The sequence below is a fragment of the Lacerta agilis genome, chromosome 1 (assembly GCF_009819535.1).
Source record: "Lacerta agilis isolate rLacAgi1 chromosome 1, rLacAgi1.pri, whole genome shotgun sequence".
In the NCBI taxonomy this organism is placed as follows: Eukaryota; Metazoa; Chordata; class Lepidosauria; order Squamata; family Lacertidae; genus Lacerta; species Lacerta agilis.
Window position 1 is genome coordinate 117,068,140 of NC_046312.1, and position 18,313 is coordinate 117,086,452.

At 42.1% G+C, this 18,313-nt stretch overlaps 1 protein-coding gene across 1 annotated transcript in view; it reads left to right on the top strand.

Moving 5' to 3' along the window:
* Positions 1-18,313, top strand: part of COL3A1 (collagen type III alpha 1 chain) — a 96,080-nt gene that overhangs the window by 46,511 nt on the left and 31,256 nt on the right. Inside the window, exons 6-20 of the mRNA XM_033168574.1 lie at positions 22-84; positions 1,499-1,552; positions 3,564-3,617; positions 4,410-4,463; positions 6,187-6,240; positions 7,274-7,327; positions 8,825-8,869; positions 10,602-10,655; positions 11,895-11,939; positions 13,652-13,705; positions 14,532-14,630; positions 15,541-15,585; positions 15,697-15,795; positions 17,346-17,399; positions 17,569-17,676. Coding sequence (XP_033024465.1) covers positions 22-84; positions 1,499-1,552; positions 3,564-3,617; positions 4,410-4,463; positions 6,187-6,240; positions 7,274-7,327; positions 8,825-8,869; positions 10,602-10,655; positions 11,895-11,939; positions 13,652-13,705; positions 14,532-14,630; positions 15,541-15,585; positions 15,697-15,795; positions 17,346-17,399; positions 17,569-17,676 — 936 coding nt within the window. The remainder of the gene's footprint in view (positions 1-21; positions 85-1,498; positions 1,553-3,563; positions 3,618-4,409; positions 4,464-6,186; positions 6,241-7,273; positions 7,328-8,824; positions 8,870-10,601; positions 10,656-11,894; positions 11,940-13,651; positions 13,706-14,531; positions 14,631-15,540; positions 15,586-15,696; positions 15,796-17,345; positions 17,400-17,568; positions 17,677-18,313) is intronic.

Genomic DNA, 18,313 nt, shown 5'->3' on the forward strand with positions numbered 1-18,313 from the left:
TTTTTACATTGTTGTTTGCAGGGTGCACCTGGAGCTCCTGGCTCACCTGGCCTCCCTGGTCCTGTTGGTCAGCCCGGTCCACCTGTAAGTACAAGTAATGCTTCTCTAATCTAATATCTTTTCTAACTGATAAATAGGATCATGTTTCATGAATAAGGGCCAAAGTAAACATTACCTAAGGGACTCGGGTGGCACTGTGGGTTAAACCACAGAGCCTAGGGCTTGCCGATCAGAAGGTCGGCGGTTCGAATCCCCGCAACAGGGTGAGCTCCCGTTGCTCGGTCCCAGCTCCTGCCCACCTAGCAGTTCGAAAGCACATCAAAGTGCAAGTAGATAAATAGGTACCACTCCAGCGGGAAGGTAAATGGCATTTCCATGCGCTGCTCTGGTTCACCAGAAGCAACTTAGTCATGCTGGCCACATGACCCAGAAACTGTACGCCGGCTCCCTTGGCCAGGAATGCGAGATGAGCGCCGCAACCCCAGAGTTGGACACAACTGGACCTAATGGTCAGGAGTCCCTTTACCTTTACCTAACCATTACCTAGAAGATGCACCATTTCAAATTAGCATGCTTCCGGACTGTCACTATTTTAGGGTGGGGTCAATTATGACATTTCAACCTCTGAAAATTTCTGAGGGAAATACCAAAGGAAAAATCCAGCTAGTTGTACCGCCATCTTTCACACTAAGCCCTTTCAGACATGAAGCTAAGCCAGGGGAGCCAACTTGGGCCCCAGGTTATGTGTGTCCAGTATGTATGGTGTCACAATGTCACATTATGACATGACATTATGACGTCATGCACGGCCCCCGGCCTCGGAACCTGACTTCCGGTGGTACCAGAAGTTGGGTTTGGAGGTCTCAGAAAGCATCTCCAAGGCCTCAGAAGTTGATTGGGGGCCCTGCAGTGTGGGTGTTGAGCTAAACCATACTTTAGCGCTATATAAGGGAGTCTCAAGTATGGCCTGCTCTCTTCTCCCTGATCCATCCCCAGCTCTAGAGAGGAAGATTGGAAGCACCCAATTCCACAAATGAGTTCCCTATTTCATCCAATCTCCAAGGACACTGGTTCATTTAAACAAGCTAGCATCAATCCATCATTTTTCAAATTAACCAGAATTATCCAAGTTTGAGCATGACAAGGAACTCAGTGATTAGTCTATTAGCAAAAGTGGATTGTTATTATCTCTTCTGTTGCATACCAAAAGGGGAGAGTGGAGGGAGAACTGAGGCTCATTCTCGCAGCATTAAACTATGGTCTTAGCGTTGTGCCCAAACTGAGCCATTTTTTAAATTTTAAAATATGCAGATATCACAGATTATTGCATGCTCCGCAATGGAAATCTGTTTGATGGTGTCGAAGGAATTCATTCTCCTCAACTCCCCCTTGATGCCTCAGAAATTTGGAATTTGTGATTGCAACATTTAATGAGCCGACTAAAAAGAAAAAAAGCAACCCATGATTCCTAAGGTGTGCAATTTGTCTTGCCTAATAGGGACCCCATGGATACCAAGGCCCCCCCGGTGAACCTGGACAAGCTGGTGCTCCGGTAAGTATCAGTGTACTCTGTTAATTAATTGGCCTCACAACTTAATTTTGGTAAATGATTGTGCTGTGTGGAATTGTAGATTAAATCCTTCCAGCATTCATTAGCAGGAGTCATTATTATTTGACAGTTTTCTACAATATCTGGAAGAACACAAGTAATGCAAATTTTGTGAAATTGTGGAAGCGCTTACCTGAGGCTCGCAGGCACATTTGAAAAGAACCTTGTCCCTTGGACTGTTTAGTGTGCAATCGTAAAGCATTGGGAAGAATACCACCTTATTCTACACTCTGATCGGAAGCTGAAAGTGAGTGCAGAGGAGCATCCGGAATTCTTCTATCCATTTTTGGAGGCTTTGAGCATTTTTCTTTCTCAGAAATGCTTCCCTACCCATTGGAAACCATAGGAGAGAAAATGGAGGAAGAGATTTAGTCAACAGTGTGGCTAAATTTGTCCCTGGTTTGTGGATGTGTCAGAGGAGCATGACAGCTTTGGATCCTTCAGATCCAAGCCTCTCACAGGCACACACCTAGAATGCCTCTGACATGACCCCATTTCGGGGTAGGGGGGGCATATTGACATCAGAGCTATGCCAGAGCATCAGAAAAGAAGACTCTGATGTCACTCTCCAATGCTAAGAATTTTGTCTCAGATGTTGGAAAGATACATTCAGTATTTTTATGGTCCCTGGGATGCCCTCGCAGAGGTAATAGGATTGCACCCTTAATCCGCTGAGGCAAAAGTGCCAAATAAATGTTTTAATAATAATACAGTGGTGCCCCGCTAGACGAATGCCTCGCTAGACGAAAAACTCGCTAGACGAACGGCATTCGCTAGCGGAAGGCTACCCCGCAAGACGAAAAAGTCAATGGGGCTGCCTCGCAAGACGGAAAAAAAAAAATTCGGCGCGGAAACCTCCGCGCTGCATTGCCACTTCGCTAGACAAAAAAATTGCTCTACGAAGACACTCGTAGAACGAATTATTTTCGTCTAGCGGGGCACCACTGTAATAATAAATTTTATTTATATCCTACCCTCCCCGGCCAAAGCTGGGCTCAGAGCGGCTAACATCATACAAGTAAGACAATGCATAAAAACAAGCGAACAATAAATTAAGATACATCCCACAGTTAATTCAAACAAATTTAAAATTTAAATTTATACTGGACAAGTGGCAATCTTCAGGTTAAAATTGAAGGCGGTTGCCAACTATTTCCACTGATATTATAAGCACCTGTGGGCAGGCTGGGAACCTCCTTTGTGCTTGTTCTTATACAAGGACAACTTACTTTGAAAGCTCCAGCTGTGCTCAGGGAAATATAGTCTTTCTGGGAACATATTTCTAAAGATAATATCAAGTCAGTGTTCAAAAAAATCAATACAATATTTATTTATTTTTACTTTTTAAAGCATTTACTTTAAAAAAGCATTAAAGGGACAAATTGTCACCTGAGTTAATTTTTTTTAGATAAACTGAATTACAAAACCATGACCAGGCAACACTCTCTGAGAATCATGTTCATGCTAATTGGACTCACAAAGGTGAATTTGTCTCCAGCCAAAACCTGAGAATATAGATTAATAAAACAATGTCCTACATAATGTTTTGCAAGACTTCTGAAATCCCAGAATTCGCCACATGGTGGGAGGGACAATAGCAAGAAATATTCAGCCATGAAATTAACAAACAACAGATGCCATATAATTGACATCACCGTACAAATCCATTGTGGATAGATTCACGGCCGCCATATTTTGGGCACCAGTTTCTCAATAGCCATAATGACTACAGACTCCATCGTACTATTCCACAGAGAGGTCATCATGGAAAGTTGTAAACAGTTGCAACAAAGTAGGGGAAATCAGTTTGGATTCCAACATCACCTGCTTAAACTAAATAGGGACTAGATATTCTCTGTTGATTGCAGAGTTCTCTTTCTCTCAGAACCTACATAATCTGATTTCCACTGGATATCATTTCTGTAGACTACCATATATTGCTTCTGTTTTTCAGGGCCCTGCTGGTCCACCTGGAAATATTGGTCCACCTGGTCCTGCCGGAAAAGATGTAAGTTAAGTTCATAGTTAACATTAAGCTTATAATATTACATACGGATATCTAAGGAGAGTCATTTGATTCTAAGCCGTTCCACCATATTGGTTTGAATCCAAAGGTGGATTGTGCAGGGACAAAAGAAGCACTTCCCTTGATACAAGGTGTCCCCCATTTCCTGTTTTGCTCAGAGATTGATGAAAGAGACTTCGAACGCTATGAATGCTGATTTGCCATCCACTAGCCTAAGTCCCTAGTTCCTCTTGTCCAACTATGCTTGTTGACAGGGACAGTCGAGCACATTTTTCCGTGTGGGTTGTGAGGGTGGGGGGCACACAGGGGTGGATGGGCATGCAGCAGAGGAGGAAGCAGTGGCAGCTGACAAGAGCAGCAGATGGCAAGTAGTGTGCTCCACAGAGGCCGAATTGGCCACCCCTCCCAGCTGACCAGAGCTGGCCACCCTGAGGCGATTGCCTCACCATGCCTCATAGGTGGGCCAGCCCTTCTTGTTGAGATCAAAGCCAGGGGGTTGTGTCAGACTGCCCTTCCATTGTTTACACACCTAGTACACATTGGGAGACCTGCACAGGCTGTTCATTATTTTGCACAGCGAATTGTGAGAATAGGTCAGTTAAAGTTAACAAGACATTATTGTTCTTCTCATAAAGGAATGCACTTCACAAGAGTGATTTTTTTTTCTGTTGTAGGTCTGGTCTTTCTTTTGAACTCTTAAGAATTTACTGAGACACTATAGCAAGACAATGCATTATTATTATTATTATTATTATTATTATTATCTCTCTTTAGGGAGAATCTGGAAGACCTGGCAGAACCGGCGAACGTGGATTACCTGGTATTCCTGTAAGGAAGGGAAAAAAATATTTTCATGGTTTTGAGTATAAATATGGGTGGTTCTGGAAATGTGGTCCAACCTGAATGTGGCTGAGGACAGTGTTGAAATGGTGTTTATCGTTAGGGCAGTTCTGATATGTGCCGTCATGCTTTTGAAAGTAGTTGTGTTCTGACCACTGACATACGCAAAATCCATGAGCATCCCCGTCTGCATGTTAAGTGAGGGTGTGAAGGGACTCTTCTCTTGAAATTACCCAATGTCAGGTACTGGGCAAAGGAGGAATGGTGGAGACTGCCTCCCCAGCCCGACCCTTCCGGGGAGGAAGAAAAGGAAGACAATTTAGATTTACAGCAGGGGGTTGTGGGAGGTCACAGCTCAGAGGCAGATATGGAGGGAAAGTTGGGAAATAATGGGAGAGGAGGAGGCAGGACCAGAATGGCAGCTGGATGTCTTTAGAAAGCCTTCCAGACCCTTCATCTCCCAGAACCTGGTGAGCCTTAGAAGTAGGAGAGCAAAGAGCAAAGAGGTGATGATGATGATGAAGAAGAATGAGGAAATAGAAGAGATGGGAGGTGGAGATTCACTCAGGACACCACCATTATCTAAGAGACTGGGTTCTATAGCCTCTCTCTGTAAATATTGAATAAAAAAGGACAGTAAGAAACCTTCCCTTGTCTTTATACTTTCCTGGGAAAGCAGCCAGGAGTTCCTGACAGCATCCTGACATCCAAACACATAGAGCTGCTCAGGATCTCCCTTGCATGGAGGAGCTCTTTACTAGGCACACCAGGCACACCCAAACACTGGCCAGATATGCAGGTAGCAGGGTACATAACCACACTGCCTGCCAGCAGTGACAAGACTAAGACCATACACCCCTGAAACTGCCCCACACATTAGTTCAGTGCTTTGTGGGGTTGTTTGAACTCCTTGCTGGAAGCCATGCATTTCAGGATTGTCCCGATAGGGGGGAAAACCCCACTTCCCAATTTGGAGAGTATTTCTACAGTATCATGCTGTGTAGCAGTTGCAGAAACGTGGCTCTTGGATGCCGTGGGAAGGAGGCACATGAGACCACAGGTGTTGGGTGAAATCAGGCCATTACTTTATGGTTATACAGCAGGTAAGTAGGGGTGGCATGGCAGTAGGGTGAGGATCAGGTCCCTTGCTGTTGGAATGGTACTCTCCACTCAGTGGTTGGGAAACGCTCATTGCAGTCTTGGGAGTTGACCAGTGCTGACCCTGGTATGGGACAATATGTGTTATGCATAAAAACTATTGGTTTCAAGCCTTATTGACAAATTTGCGCTTTCACTTCTACAGAGTATGGGAACTTCAAATAACAATGTGCTCGGAGATTTGGTTGTTTGTTTGTTTGTTCATTGGTTCATCTGTCTGTCTGTCTGTCTGTTTCAAACTGAGTGATACCCAGAATTAGCCATGCTTAGAACAAACCCAGTGAAATCGGCGGATTTACTCTGAGTATGACTTATTCGAGTATCGCCCTAAGTGACATTTGGGAAACCTTTGGCCCTCCATATGTTGCTAAATGACAACTCCCGTCATCCTTTGCTTGCTGGTGCTGATGGGAATTGTAGTTCAGAAACAACTGGGGAGCCATTGAATTGAGAATGCAATAAAAACTCTTTCAGTGAATATTTATATAAAATGATCTCCATTTTACATGCGCCTTCATGGATTCTTTTTCTACTACCTCTCATTTATATTTAGGGTCACAAAGGTCCCCCCGGCATGCCTGGCATGCCTGGAATGAAAGGTCACCGAGTAAGTATTTTAACTTCAGCCGATGCATGGTAGAAGGCATATCAACAAGCAGTAATTCTCCCAGTTCTTGTATATAGCAGAATCTTACTCAAGCCAATGAGATGTTTGTTCACTCAAAACTTTTCTAAGCTAAACTCGCTGAAGCCCAAAAGATCAGGGCCCCAATTCAACCAGCTACTTTAGGCAGGACAAGGTAACTGCAATTAGTTTTTGTTGGCTTGGGGTCCGGTTGTGTTAGCAAGTATTCACTGGCAGAGTCAGTGAAAATTGGAAATAGTCTGAGATGATTACAATTTTTCATTAGCACTGCTGTGTTCAGGAAATTTGTATGGAGAATTCTTTTTTCTATATACATTGGCTTTTGAGATATGCAGGCCCATTTCCTCGGATTTTGCATTCCTGGGGTTACTTTTTCTCTGGCATTAAGAACAGATTTTCAGAATTTCCCCTGAAGATTCTCCTTTTGTTCTTGTTCTATATTATTTTAATTTGGCGGCTGCTATTTCCGTCCCACAATGCTATTTCCCTCACACGACTAGAGAATCCAAAATGGTGGTCAGACTGGCAACACAATTGCTATTGCTTCCACTTGAGAAACTGTTGAAAAATGTCCCGCCCCCACCCCCACCCCCATAGAATAAATAATAAATAAATAGAAATTCTGTGAAATTCTTAACTCTCTTCTCCCTGAAGTTTCTTTGACCATAGTTAAGGTAAATAATTTCTATTTGTGCATCTCTACTCAGATGTAGGCAGTGGTTTTCTTTATAAAAATGTGTTTAGGAGTACTCTCATTTTGACTCAAGAAAACCACCATTTTATAGTTCAAATTGGGAAAAATAAATACAGTAAATGGTCAAAAGTACAAAGATTCACAAAATGTTTAGGGGTATAAATACCCCCTGCGTCCCCCCAGGACAAAAGCACTGGGTGTAGGGGGAAATGAACACAGCAAACTCTGTTGTTTATCAAAGGGGGGGGGAATGGCATTCTCCAAAGAGATGTGCTAATATATTTATTTCCTTTCACAAAGGGATTTGATGGGAGAGATGGTGCCAAAGGTGATTCAGGTGCTCCTGGTCTGAAGGTAAAATATGTTTATTCTATATACTGTACAGAACCACTTCTATCAAATTAGGGATTGTTTTAAATCTATGCCTGAAGGAGCCATTAAGCTGTATTATGAGGCTGCATGCTTGGTTTGGTTGAAAGAGTGGATGACCCTGAATATGGGATTTTTAAGTGCATTTAGCTAAACATTTGTCCAGCCTTCTCTGCTTGCACAATAAGGTTTCCCAAACACAGGGAGGACTGTAAGTGGGTTCTGCCAAATGCAAAGTTGGGGTGTGAGTGGCATGCACAGCCCCACGCCAGTTCCATGAATAGAATTAGGAATGCCTGAATAGAGTTTAGGGCGGCAATCTTATATACCCTTACTTGGGAGTAGGGATGGGTGACAAATTCAGTTTGGTTCACAAGACAATATATACGGCTTTCCTTTGGAGCTTTCTGAATTTTGCACTTCTCTAGCATAAAAGGTATACAAAATGTCTATGTTGCAGGAAAGTGCACATTCTATTAATTAATGCATTCTATTAATAAAAACCATACACAAAAATGCCTTGTATGAGGGGAAAATTGCTTGCCAAAAATGTGTGTATTAGGCCAAACTACAGTTAAAATGGTGTATATTGTGAGAAAATGTGCCTACGAGTTTTCACAAGGACTACATTTTATACATAAATTATTTCTTAAACTGATGCAAAAATGTGTGAACTGAACTTAAGAATGGAAAAAAATGAGAAACTGAGAGAAAAATTGAAACTGACATATTCTAACATCCCTACCTAAAAGCAAGCCACACCGAAATCAGTGGCGCTTACTTCATTCTGAGGCTGAGTAAACCTGTATAGGATCGCACCATAGTATTTGTCTAATTATATTATTTTTGCAATCCCCTTGACACATTTAATTTAAGAAGAATAGGGAAATATTTACCATTTCACACGAGGTTTAAGAGATCCCTGTGTTCAGTAAAGGCCTACAGAAACTCTACAGCACACAAAGACCTCTTTACATGCTCACCCAATTGTCTTTGGCGATGCTGATCATTTGTTGTGGGAGTGAGGAAAGGAAATAAGACGCCAATACTAACTTCCCAAGCATATGATCAATCTCTCCTATGGCCCAATCCAGCCAGGATGGTGTAGGCCAGTGATGGCCAAACTTGGCCCTCCATGTGTTTTGGGACTACAACTCCCATCATCCCTAGCTAACAGGACCAGTGGTCAGGGATGATGGGAATTGTAGTCCCAAAACACATGGAGGGCCAAGTTTTGCCTTCGCTGGTGTAGGCAGATTTGACTATGTATTGCATTTTTATTTTTATTTTACATATGAGGGTCTGATCCAAAAAGTGATCCTCATATAAAAGCCTGCTTCCATGAACTTATTGTCCTTGCTGGATCAGGGTAAAATATTTAATGATTCACAAAAAAGGAGGGGAACGGTTTTCAAGACACACCAGCTAAAATGTGAAACAATATTTGCTGTATATTTATCCAGTGTTTTCTTTATTAAATAGGGTGAGAACGGTCTTCCTGGAGAAAATGGATCCCCCGGACCAATGGTAATTTGTTTACTTCAAAACAATTGAGTAGGAAGTCTCAAAATAAATACTCGACAGAACATTCAGCTATTGGATTAAATGCATGTGCGTTGTGCCCTATGATATAAATATTTCCAGGGCAGCACACACAGAAAAACCAAGGCAAAACATTAAGATGACCATTATTATTATTATTATTATTATTATTATTATTATTATTATTATTATTATTAAAATGTAAATAAAACAAGTATAACAGATATAAAAGAATCACATAGGAGCTGTTAAAAACCTGGAAAATTGAAAGAGTTTTGTTTTCCTCTGGCTCAAAAAGATAGCAAAGTAGATGCCGTAAATGGGGGAAGATTCCCTAAATGGAATTCCACAGCTGAGAAAGACACCTGTCTCACTTCGAAAGATGGGGGTATCAAACAGAGCACCTCTGATGATTGTGATATCAGTTTATGACAGGCTATTATGGAGGCAAGGTGCTCCATCAAGGATCACTCCCATTGATCCTTCTGTGTAAAGCTGAGCTGTATAGCTGTATAGGGTTTCAAAGGTAAGCAGAAATGAGCTTGTAGCCTGTGGAGTTGTTAACAACCAGTAATATATGCTACCACCTGCTACTCGATTTTGCATCTGTTCCCTTTTGAGAAGATTCCATGCTGTTATCCATTTCTGTTGTCCAAAAAAGGGCTTCCTACTACACAAGCTCAATTATCCCTTTAGCAGCTAACTATACATAGACGCAGGTGGTGCTGTGGGTTAAACCACAGAGCCTAGAGCCTGCCGATTAGAGGGTCGGAGGTTTGAATCCCCGTGACGAAGTGAGTTCCTGTTGCTCAGTCCCTGCTCCTGCCAACCTAGCAGTTTGAAAGCACATCAAAGTGCAAGTAGATAAATAGGTACCACTCCAGCGGGAATGTAAATGGCATTTCCGTGCGCTGCTCTGGTTCGCCAGAAGCGTCTTAGTCATGCTGGCCACATGATCCAGAAGCTGTACGCCGTCTTCCTCGGCCAATAAAGCAAGATGAGCGCTACAACCCCAGAGTCGTTCACGACTGGACCTAATGGTCAGGGGTCCCTTTACCTTTATCTATACATAGAGCTGGTAGGCATATAAAATGATGCGGGTGGCACTGTGGTCTAAACCCCTGAGCCTCTTGGGCCTGATGATCAGAAGGTCGGCGGTTTGAATCCGCATGACAGAGTGAGCTCCCGTTGCTCTGTCCCAGTTCCTGCCAACCTAACAGTTTGAAAGCAAACCAGTGCAAGTAGATAAATAGGTACCACTGTGGTGGGAAGGTAAACGGCGTTTCCGTGCACTCTGGTTTCTGTCACAGTGTCCCGTTGTGCCAGAAGCGGTTTAGTCCTGTTGGCAACATGACCTGGAAAGCTGTCTGTGGACAAACGCCGGCTCCTTCAGCCTGAAAGCGAGATGAGTGCCGCAACCCCATAGTTGCCTTTGACTAGTCTTTACCATCCCGGGGTCCTTTAACTTTTATTTTATTTTATAAAATGATGGAAGGATTAAATAGACACTGCCTCCTCCAAGCCACACCAGCTTCTATGGGCAGTGAATCCCAACACACATGATCAAAATAGTCTGACTATGGGTCCAAAATCTTAAAGAGTCATTGATGGTGTTTCTTTCATATAGGTTTCCCAGCTATTCAGTCAGTGATGAATACTTTTAAACAAAATGTGTTTGATTGTCATTGCTTAACTGAATGTCATATATGTTCATTAGGGTCCAAGAGGTCAGCCTGGCGAAAGAGGGAGACCGGGAGCTCCAGGAAGTGCTGTAAGTTACTGAACCAAAACTTCACATTGATTGCTATTTTTAGTCCTTGAAGCAAGCCTTCTTCAGTAGGTCTCAAGGATCCTGGAAGGTAACATGCAGACCCAGGATTTTCTCATGGTTACCCCGGGTTTTCTTATGTGCTCTGTACAAAAGGAGACGACAATGTATATAGCATGAGTGTGTTTGGAGAAAGGGTCTGTATGTTACAAAAGTACCATCCATGCAGAAGAGGGAGGATTAGGCAGGATGAGAAGAAACCCCAAGGATTGCAGAAGCTCAATAAAAATATTGGGATTGGGGGCTAAACCGGGGAGGGTGTGCAGACAATACAGTGAATCTCTACATGTTCTGTGCAGAGACTTGTCTGTGGTGGTGGTGGTGGTTGTTAATATGCTTATTGATGACATTTTAAAATCAGTAAGTTTATTAAAAGCAGCATCAATAATAATTATTATTATAGCAGAAATCCTATACAGTGGTGCCCCGCTAGACGAATGCCTCGCTAGACGAAAAACTCGCTAGACGAACGGCATTCGTCTAGCGGAAGCTGCCCCGCAAGACGAAAAAGTCTATGGGGCTGCTTCGCAAGACGAAAAATTTTCGTCTTTTTTTCCGTTTAGCGGAGCGCGGCTGTCATTGCCGCTTCGCTAGACGAAAAAACCGCAATACGGAAAAATTCGTAGAACGGATTATTTTCGTCTTGCGGGGCACCACTGTATAGGATTACTTCCTCCATGCCTTGTTGGAGGCCTGGCGACTGACTGTCAAGAGTGGTGAACTATTTATATATCCTCCACTCCTTTGGCACCAATCTCCCCAAATTCTGTGTTTTTATTTTCCAAGTATATCCCAAGTGCCTGTAGTAAGAATTACTTTATTTTCCCCCTATACCAGGATTAACACATACTATAGTTTGTTTACTTTGTCGGCTTGGCAGCCATTATTTAAAAGGCATTTTTAAAACTGCCTTTCTTGAAGATTTTGCCCCCTTGTTTCTCCCCTCCCAAACCCATCGGTTCCAGATTCATCACCCAGAGCTCCAATGTGCACATAAAATCCCTGAAGCTCCAAACTTTCTGGTGAGGAGCAAGTTATGTGTTCACGATGAGAGGAATTCACACATGGAGTTTTCTTTCTTTCCTTACAAACTAACGTTTGTTTCTTTAAAAGAGGGAAACGTATTAATATTGTTCCGTGTCAGATTTTGTTTGTTCCTAATGTATTTAATTCCATTTGCAGGGCGGTCGTGGTAATGATGGGTCTCCTGGAGCAGCTGGCCAACCCGTAAGTAACTGTGCATTTTTTAGCTATCAACCACTCTGCATGTATTCAAATGCTGGCCTGTTTATAACTCGGAGTACATCTAGCCCATACATTATATTAAGCGCCGCTGAATTGCAAGCAAGACATAAAGCACTTCTGGCTTCCCTCAATGAAGGCAACAGCCAAAGTAACACTTCAGATGAATTGCACTTCAGATATTACATTTGTTGCAGAGAATCAGTAGTGCCAGGCAACCTGCATCATTAAAACAATGCCTGGCCCTTTTGTTATTCGCACTGGTATGTTCTGCTTCTGTATGTTCATCCCACACCCTAAGTAGTCTCTTGTTTTATTCAAAAACTTACTAAGTAGCGACAGAAGGGTCTGATAGAGATCCAACAAAACTAAATAAAACTATCTAGTCACATCTCTCTGAATAGCATTTAGATCGAAATTCTTCTCAGGTTATTGATTAATGAACAAAATCTAAAACCACAGTTTCCATATGTACCGAGGAAACCCAGACAATGCAATGTTAGGCGTGTCTCAGTCCACTAAACAAAGTGAAATTTAAATGGGTTTACGCCACACCATCTTGATTTTAACAAGAGTCTTCCCTGTGGTTGGGAGTCAAAGTCTGTGGCTGAAGTGAAAGCCTCACCACATGAGAGCAGCTGGGCTAAAAACTCATCCAATTTGCCCTTGCTGCACCACTTTGCCCGGGGAAACCCATTGTTTACTGCTGAATCGGAGCAAAAGTCAATCAGGTTTGCTCCAGACTGACTTTGCTCCGGTTTATTGCTAAAGAGCTGGTTTCTTAGGAGAAAGCAGTGGAGCAAGTGGAAAACCGCTCAGACTCACGCTTTCCGGGCATGGGACAGGTGCAAGTTTGGATGAGCTCTAAGTCTCCATTCCATCACTTGCAGTGGGACTTAGCCAAGAGACTAATATGTGCTAGAATCTGTCCATGTTCGGCATTATGAATTCCAAGTAACTTTAATCTGACATACTACAAGGACCAGTGTATAACCATTCACGTGATCATAACACAAGCTTCCTGAGACCTGTGTTATTTATATATTGTTGTGATACCCATATCCTGCTTTTTCAGTAAAAAAAATAATAGTCAAGTTTACTTGCAACCTATTTAAAATCACACAACATCAACATGTCGACCACATTTTTTAAAATGTGAAAGTTAAGGAACAGGCCATAACAGATAGATATAAAACCTAGCGATTTGTTGTTGTTGTTGTTGTTGTTGTTGTTGTTGTTGTTAAAAGAAACCAGTTTAGGAAACCAAAAATTTGTGCGAACAAAATGATGGAAGTCCATCAGAGATGAACAAAATGAACCTCTCTTAGTGGGGAGTCTCACAACCTAGGTGTGACCACAGAGAAGGCCCTCTGTGGTTTGCGGTAATCAAATGCAGCTTATGGTTTTGTGAGAGACCCAAGGCTGGATACCTGCTCTGTGCTTGATGTGTCGCTTCCTGCAGGCATCTTGTATCCAATGGGTAGCAGCTCATGATGGTGAAGGAAACCTTCCAGAGTCACACATTCAGAAAGGGAAAGATTTTGTTCATACATGGGCCACATAGTCTCTTGATTGTTTTCATTAGCAACTATCTATTCTCATAAGAATATGATGTAACACAACTAATACTTTTAAAAAATAATGACCTATATCATGTTTTCTTCCAATAATAATATTGTTGTTGCTGTTTTCTTAAGGGTCCCCCAGGCCCTCCTGGACCTTCAGGATTTCCAGGTTCTCCAGGTTTTAAGGTATCTATCCTATCCTATCCTATCCCTTTCTATCCTATATGTTTGCCTTTAAATAAATGTCTCATATATGTCTCATTTGCGATCCTAAGGACGTTTTGCTGAAAACCACAAATAGATGAAGTTAGGAAGTTTTATCAAATGTAGCTCTTGGGTCTGGGGTTTTGACTAACGAGGTGTTTCTTATTTATTAATAGCATGTGAAGTGGTTATTCCCCCCCCCCAAAAAAAATCATACAGTGTGATTTTAATTGAAACACTTGTGGATTTGAAAGGCCAAGCTCCAGATTTAAAATCTTCTCTATTGATGCAAACGTAACAAGGTAGTGTGTAGATATCTGCAAAGAGGATTTTCAGTGCCTCATCGATTATGGTTTTCAGTATACCTTTGTGGGGAGAGTCAGAATGGTAAAAAAAAAAAAATGTGTTTGGTGTTTATGTATCCTTAGTTTCCACTAACCTTTTCGGAAAACAATTCCATGCACCCTTTCCTTCACATTCTAAATAGCGACCATTATTGAGAGATCATGGCAAACATATTTGCTGACATTACTTCGTGCTGAAGAAGGCCATTCAGCAGCTGATTGTCATGTCCCTCGTGTGATGTGATCTTCCACTTAATGAAACCATCAGAAGAAACTCCAATGAAAATCCTCATTATTACATATTTTACATGGCTGTTTGTATTTGTATATATTTTAAAATTTTATATATTGATGTTTTGTGATATATTTGTAATGCCTAAAAAAAGGTGTGGCGGAGTAAGATGAAATCATCAAGCTACTGAGTTTTGTTTGTTTAAACCGATTGCTTGCTCTCTTCTTTCCAGGGTGAAACTGGCCCTGTTGGTCCCCCTGGTTCTAGTGGGTCTCCTGGAACAAGAGGAGAACCTGGTCCTCAAGGACAGCCTGGTGGTCCTGGTCCTGCTGTAAGTATCATATCGTCCTTTATAAACCCATACATTGTTTTACCTAGTAAAATCTGTTTCGCAGAGACATTTTTAAAGCTGCTTCCATGAATGTCAACATTATTACCTATTCTCTTTTTTTCAATTCCATTTTATTAAGTTTCAACATTTTTAACTTATACAATCAAAACACAGTTTTGTCTTCTCTCTTATTTTTGTCAACTTCCAACCTCGTTTTCCATGGAGATGTTGTTTCTCCCCTTCTGCTTCACCCTATCTTCTATTTATCAAGTTATAACCACAATATTATAATCTAATTACTTCTGTTGCTCATAGCTCAAATCCTACTCACGAGTTTGTCATACTATAAAATTTCTTTAAATAGTCCAAAAAAGGCATCCATTCTTCCATAAAACACTCATCATTAGAATCTCTTGATTTTGCTGTTAATTTTGCCAGTTCTGCAGAGTCCATTATCTTACTTATCCATTCTTTTTTGGTTGGAACGTCTTCCTTCCATTTCTGCACATATAGAACTCTAGCTGTTGTTGTTACATACTTAAACAACTTTTAACATTTTTGGTGGGATTTCTGCTCCTATAATCCCTAACAGAAACGCTTCAGACTTTTTCAATTGACTCATTTTAAGCATCTTTTTATGTTATCATGTTTCATTTCCCAAAATACCCTCGCTTTCTTGCAAATCCACCACAAATATAGGTTAAAAAAACACCATCTACCTGTTTACACTTCCAGTTATTATTAGAAACCTTCTTATACATTTTAGATAATCTGTTAGGTGCTAAGTACCATCTAGATGGCATTTTCATATAATTTTCTTTTAGAGCATAGCAAGCAATAAATTTTATATCTACTTTCCACAGCTTTGCCCATGCACTCATTTCTAAACATTATTACCTATTCTCTCTAGGGTCCTGGAGGTAGAGATGGAAGTCCTGGTGCAAAAGGTCCCCCAGTAAGTAATCCTGCTGTCATACCACATTGGCTGTACCTGTGGTCTAAGCGGCCATTTTTTCCAGTATCACATGGGAATTTGTAAATTTGAGCACATTTTCTTTCCACACAGGGTCCTGCTGGCATGGCTGGTGCTCCTGGACTGAGCGGAGGCCGTGGTCCTCCTGGCCCCCCGGGTACCAATGGAATCCCTGGACAAAGAGGTCCAGCTGTAAGTCACCCGCTCATCTTTGTCAAGTTTACATGAAAATTGGACTCAGGAAAACAACACCTGTAATCTATTAATCTATACAGAACTTATAGGCACAAGGATATGATTTGAACCTAATTGGGGAGGATTATCTTTTGAGCTTCCAACTTTCCATGTTTCCTCCTGAAAACTATTATATCTTATCTCCGACATTTTGCTGTTATTATCGATATATGCCCGGGAATAACCTGAATTAGAGGGTTGGGAAAGGCATTCTCAGTCAGAGCAGCTCCTCTCTGAAGAGGAGCTGGAGGGGGGAAGATTCGTCTGTCCATCCCCCCTTGTCTCCAGCGGTTTCAGAAGCAGGGAGAGACACAGACACTGAGCAGCTTCAGCAGGAGTTACCTAGCTACGAGATAATGGAAAGAGAAACAGAAGGGAGGGAACAGCCAGCAGAGGCGTCATTAGAGAGTGTGGGGAACCCTCCTTCCCTCCCCAAGAACTAGGAGGTCTGTCCGTATTAGCGAACAAAGAATGTAGAGAGGAGGAACTTCCTGTTGGTTCAGTCATGCTTAGGAATAATTCCATGTGCCTTGCATCCTAATTCTTGAGAGATCATGGCAGACAATGGGTCATATTTGCTGACAATACTTTGTGCTCAAGATGAATATCCAGCAGCAGATTTCACTTCATTGCTTTTCACTTGCCAACTCGACACTAAGGGTGTGACCCAAGCACATTGAAAAGCCATGTTTGATCCAGGCATAATCATGCTTAGAGTAGCCTCATTGAAATTAATGAGACTTAAGTTAGCTGTGACTAACTTGTCCCATTGATTTCTTTGGGTCTATGTATGATTAAGACCAAGCCACTGTGAGATTTTATGAAAGCTGTCATTGTAGTGTTTGAACTTTGCTGGCTCATTCAAACAAGCAAGTCAAGCAGTGAAGATGCATGTTTGAAACAGCCGTTTATCTTTACCGCAGGGGCAACTACCCTGTTGCAGCAAAATGACAAAGAGTGTCATGGCAAAAGCTTTAGTGCTGCAGAATCCACTTTGCCGAATGCATACAACGTGTGGTTCATTTGGTCTAATTCAGTGAAATGTCACATTCTATCAGAAGTATAATGTGAGGTATAGGGATGTGGGTGGCACTGTGGTCAGCAGTTCGAATCCCCATGACAGGGTGAGCTCCCATTGCTCTGTCCCAGCTCCTGCCAACCTAGCAGTTTGAAAGCACACCGGTGCAAGTAGATAAATAGGTACCGCTGTGGTGGGAAGGTAAACGGTGTTTGCATGCACTCTGCTTTCCGTCACAGCGTTCCATTGTGCCAGAAGCTGTTTAGTCATACTGGCCACATCACCTGGAAAGCTGCCTGCGGACAAACGCTGGCTCCCTCAACCTGAAAGCAAGATGAGCGCCGCAGCACATAGTCTCCTTTGACTGGGCATAACCATCCAGGTGTCCTTCACCTTTACCTTTTTATAATGTGAGGTGCTTCACCTGCTGGAAGAAATGCTGTTTAATAAGTCTTTCAGTTAAATTTTAAGGGTTGTATGTTCTCTTTAGGGTGAACCTGGTAAGAATGGTGGAAAAGGAGAACCGGGAGCAAGAGGTGAACGAGTGAGTATTTGTCGACCCAGTACCTAGTAGGTTTGGATGGGGCGGGGATGACTGTAATTCCTGCTCATGGAAAATTGGTTTCAGAAGATACATTGCTGTAGTGAGATTTTATCTTTGGGACTCCTCCAGCTTTACCAGTTAATAATATTTAATTGTATTTCATTATAAGGGTGAAAATGGTACTCCTGGTGCTGCTGGTCCTCCAGGGGAAGAAGGCAAGGCAGGAGCTCCTGGTCAACCTGGCACAAATGGTATACCCGGAAGTCCAGGAGAACGCGTAAGTACTCAGCAGATCAGGTTTTAGACAAAGGGTAACACACTGAGAACTGACACGTGTGACCAACAGTGCAAACCGACCCATGTCTGCTCAGAATTAAGTTCAGCTGAGTTCAGTGGACTTACTTCCAACTAAGTATGGATAAGATTGCAACCTAAAGCAGCGAAACATTAGCCTTGCCCAATTTAAGGGACTATTCAGAAGACGGTAAATTCAAAAGCATGAAATGGAGTAAGAGTGTTTTTCACTAGAGAATAGCCAACAAGATTGTCATTCTTGAATTAATTTTTTTTGAGAAACAGCGTGGATTTGCAGCGTGGTCCCCAACTATAGCACTTTTCACCATCAGTAGCATTAAATTGTAAGCTCCTCGGTACAAAGACCTTGTCCTTTCATTAGCTGGATCGGGTCCTGTGTACATGAATTCTAGAGCAGCAACAGATAAACTTTTCATCCAAAGTGAAATGTCGCCTACAGTTATTCTTTTGACTAAATCTCATATATATATTGTTACGTGGACATCTCAGTAAAAATAAAAGATTGAAAATGCATTTGACCTCTCCGCTTGGTTGGGATGTAGCATATACTTCAACGCATCCTTTTCCTCTGCTCTTAAGTGACCCACAACATGAACATT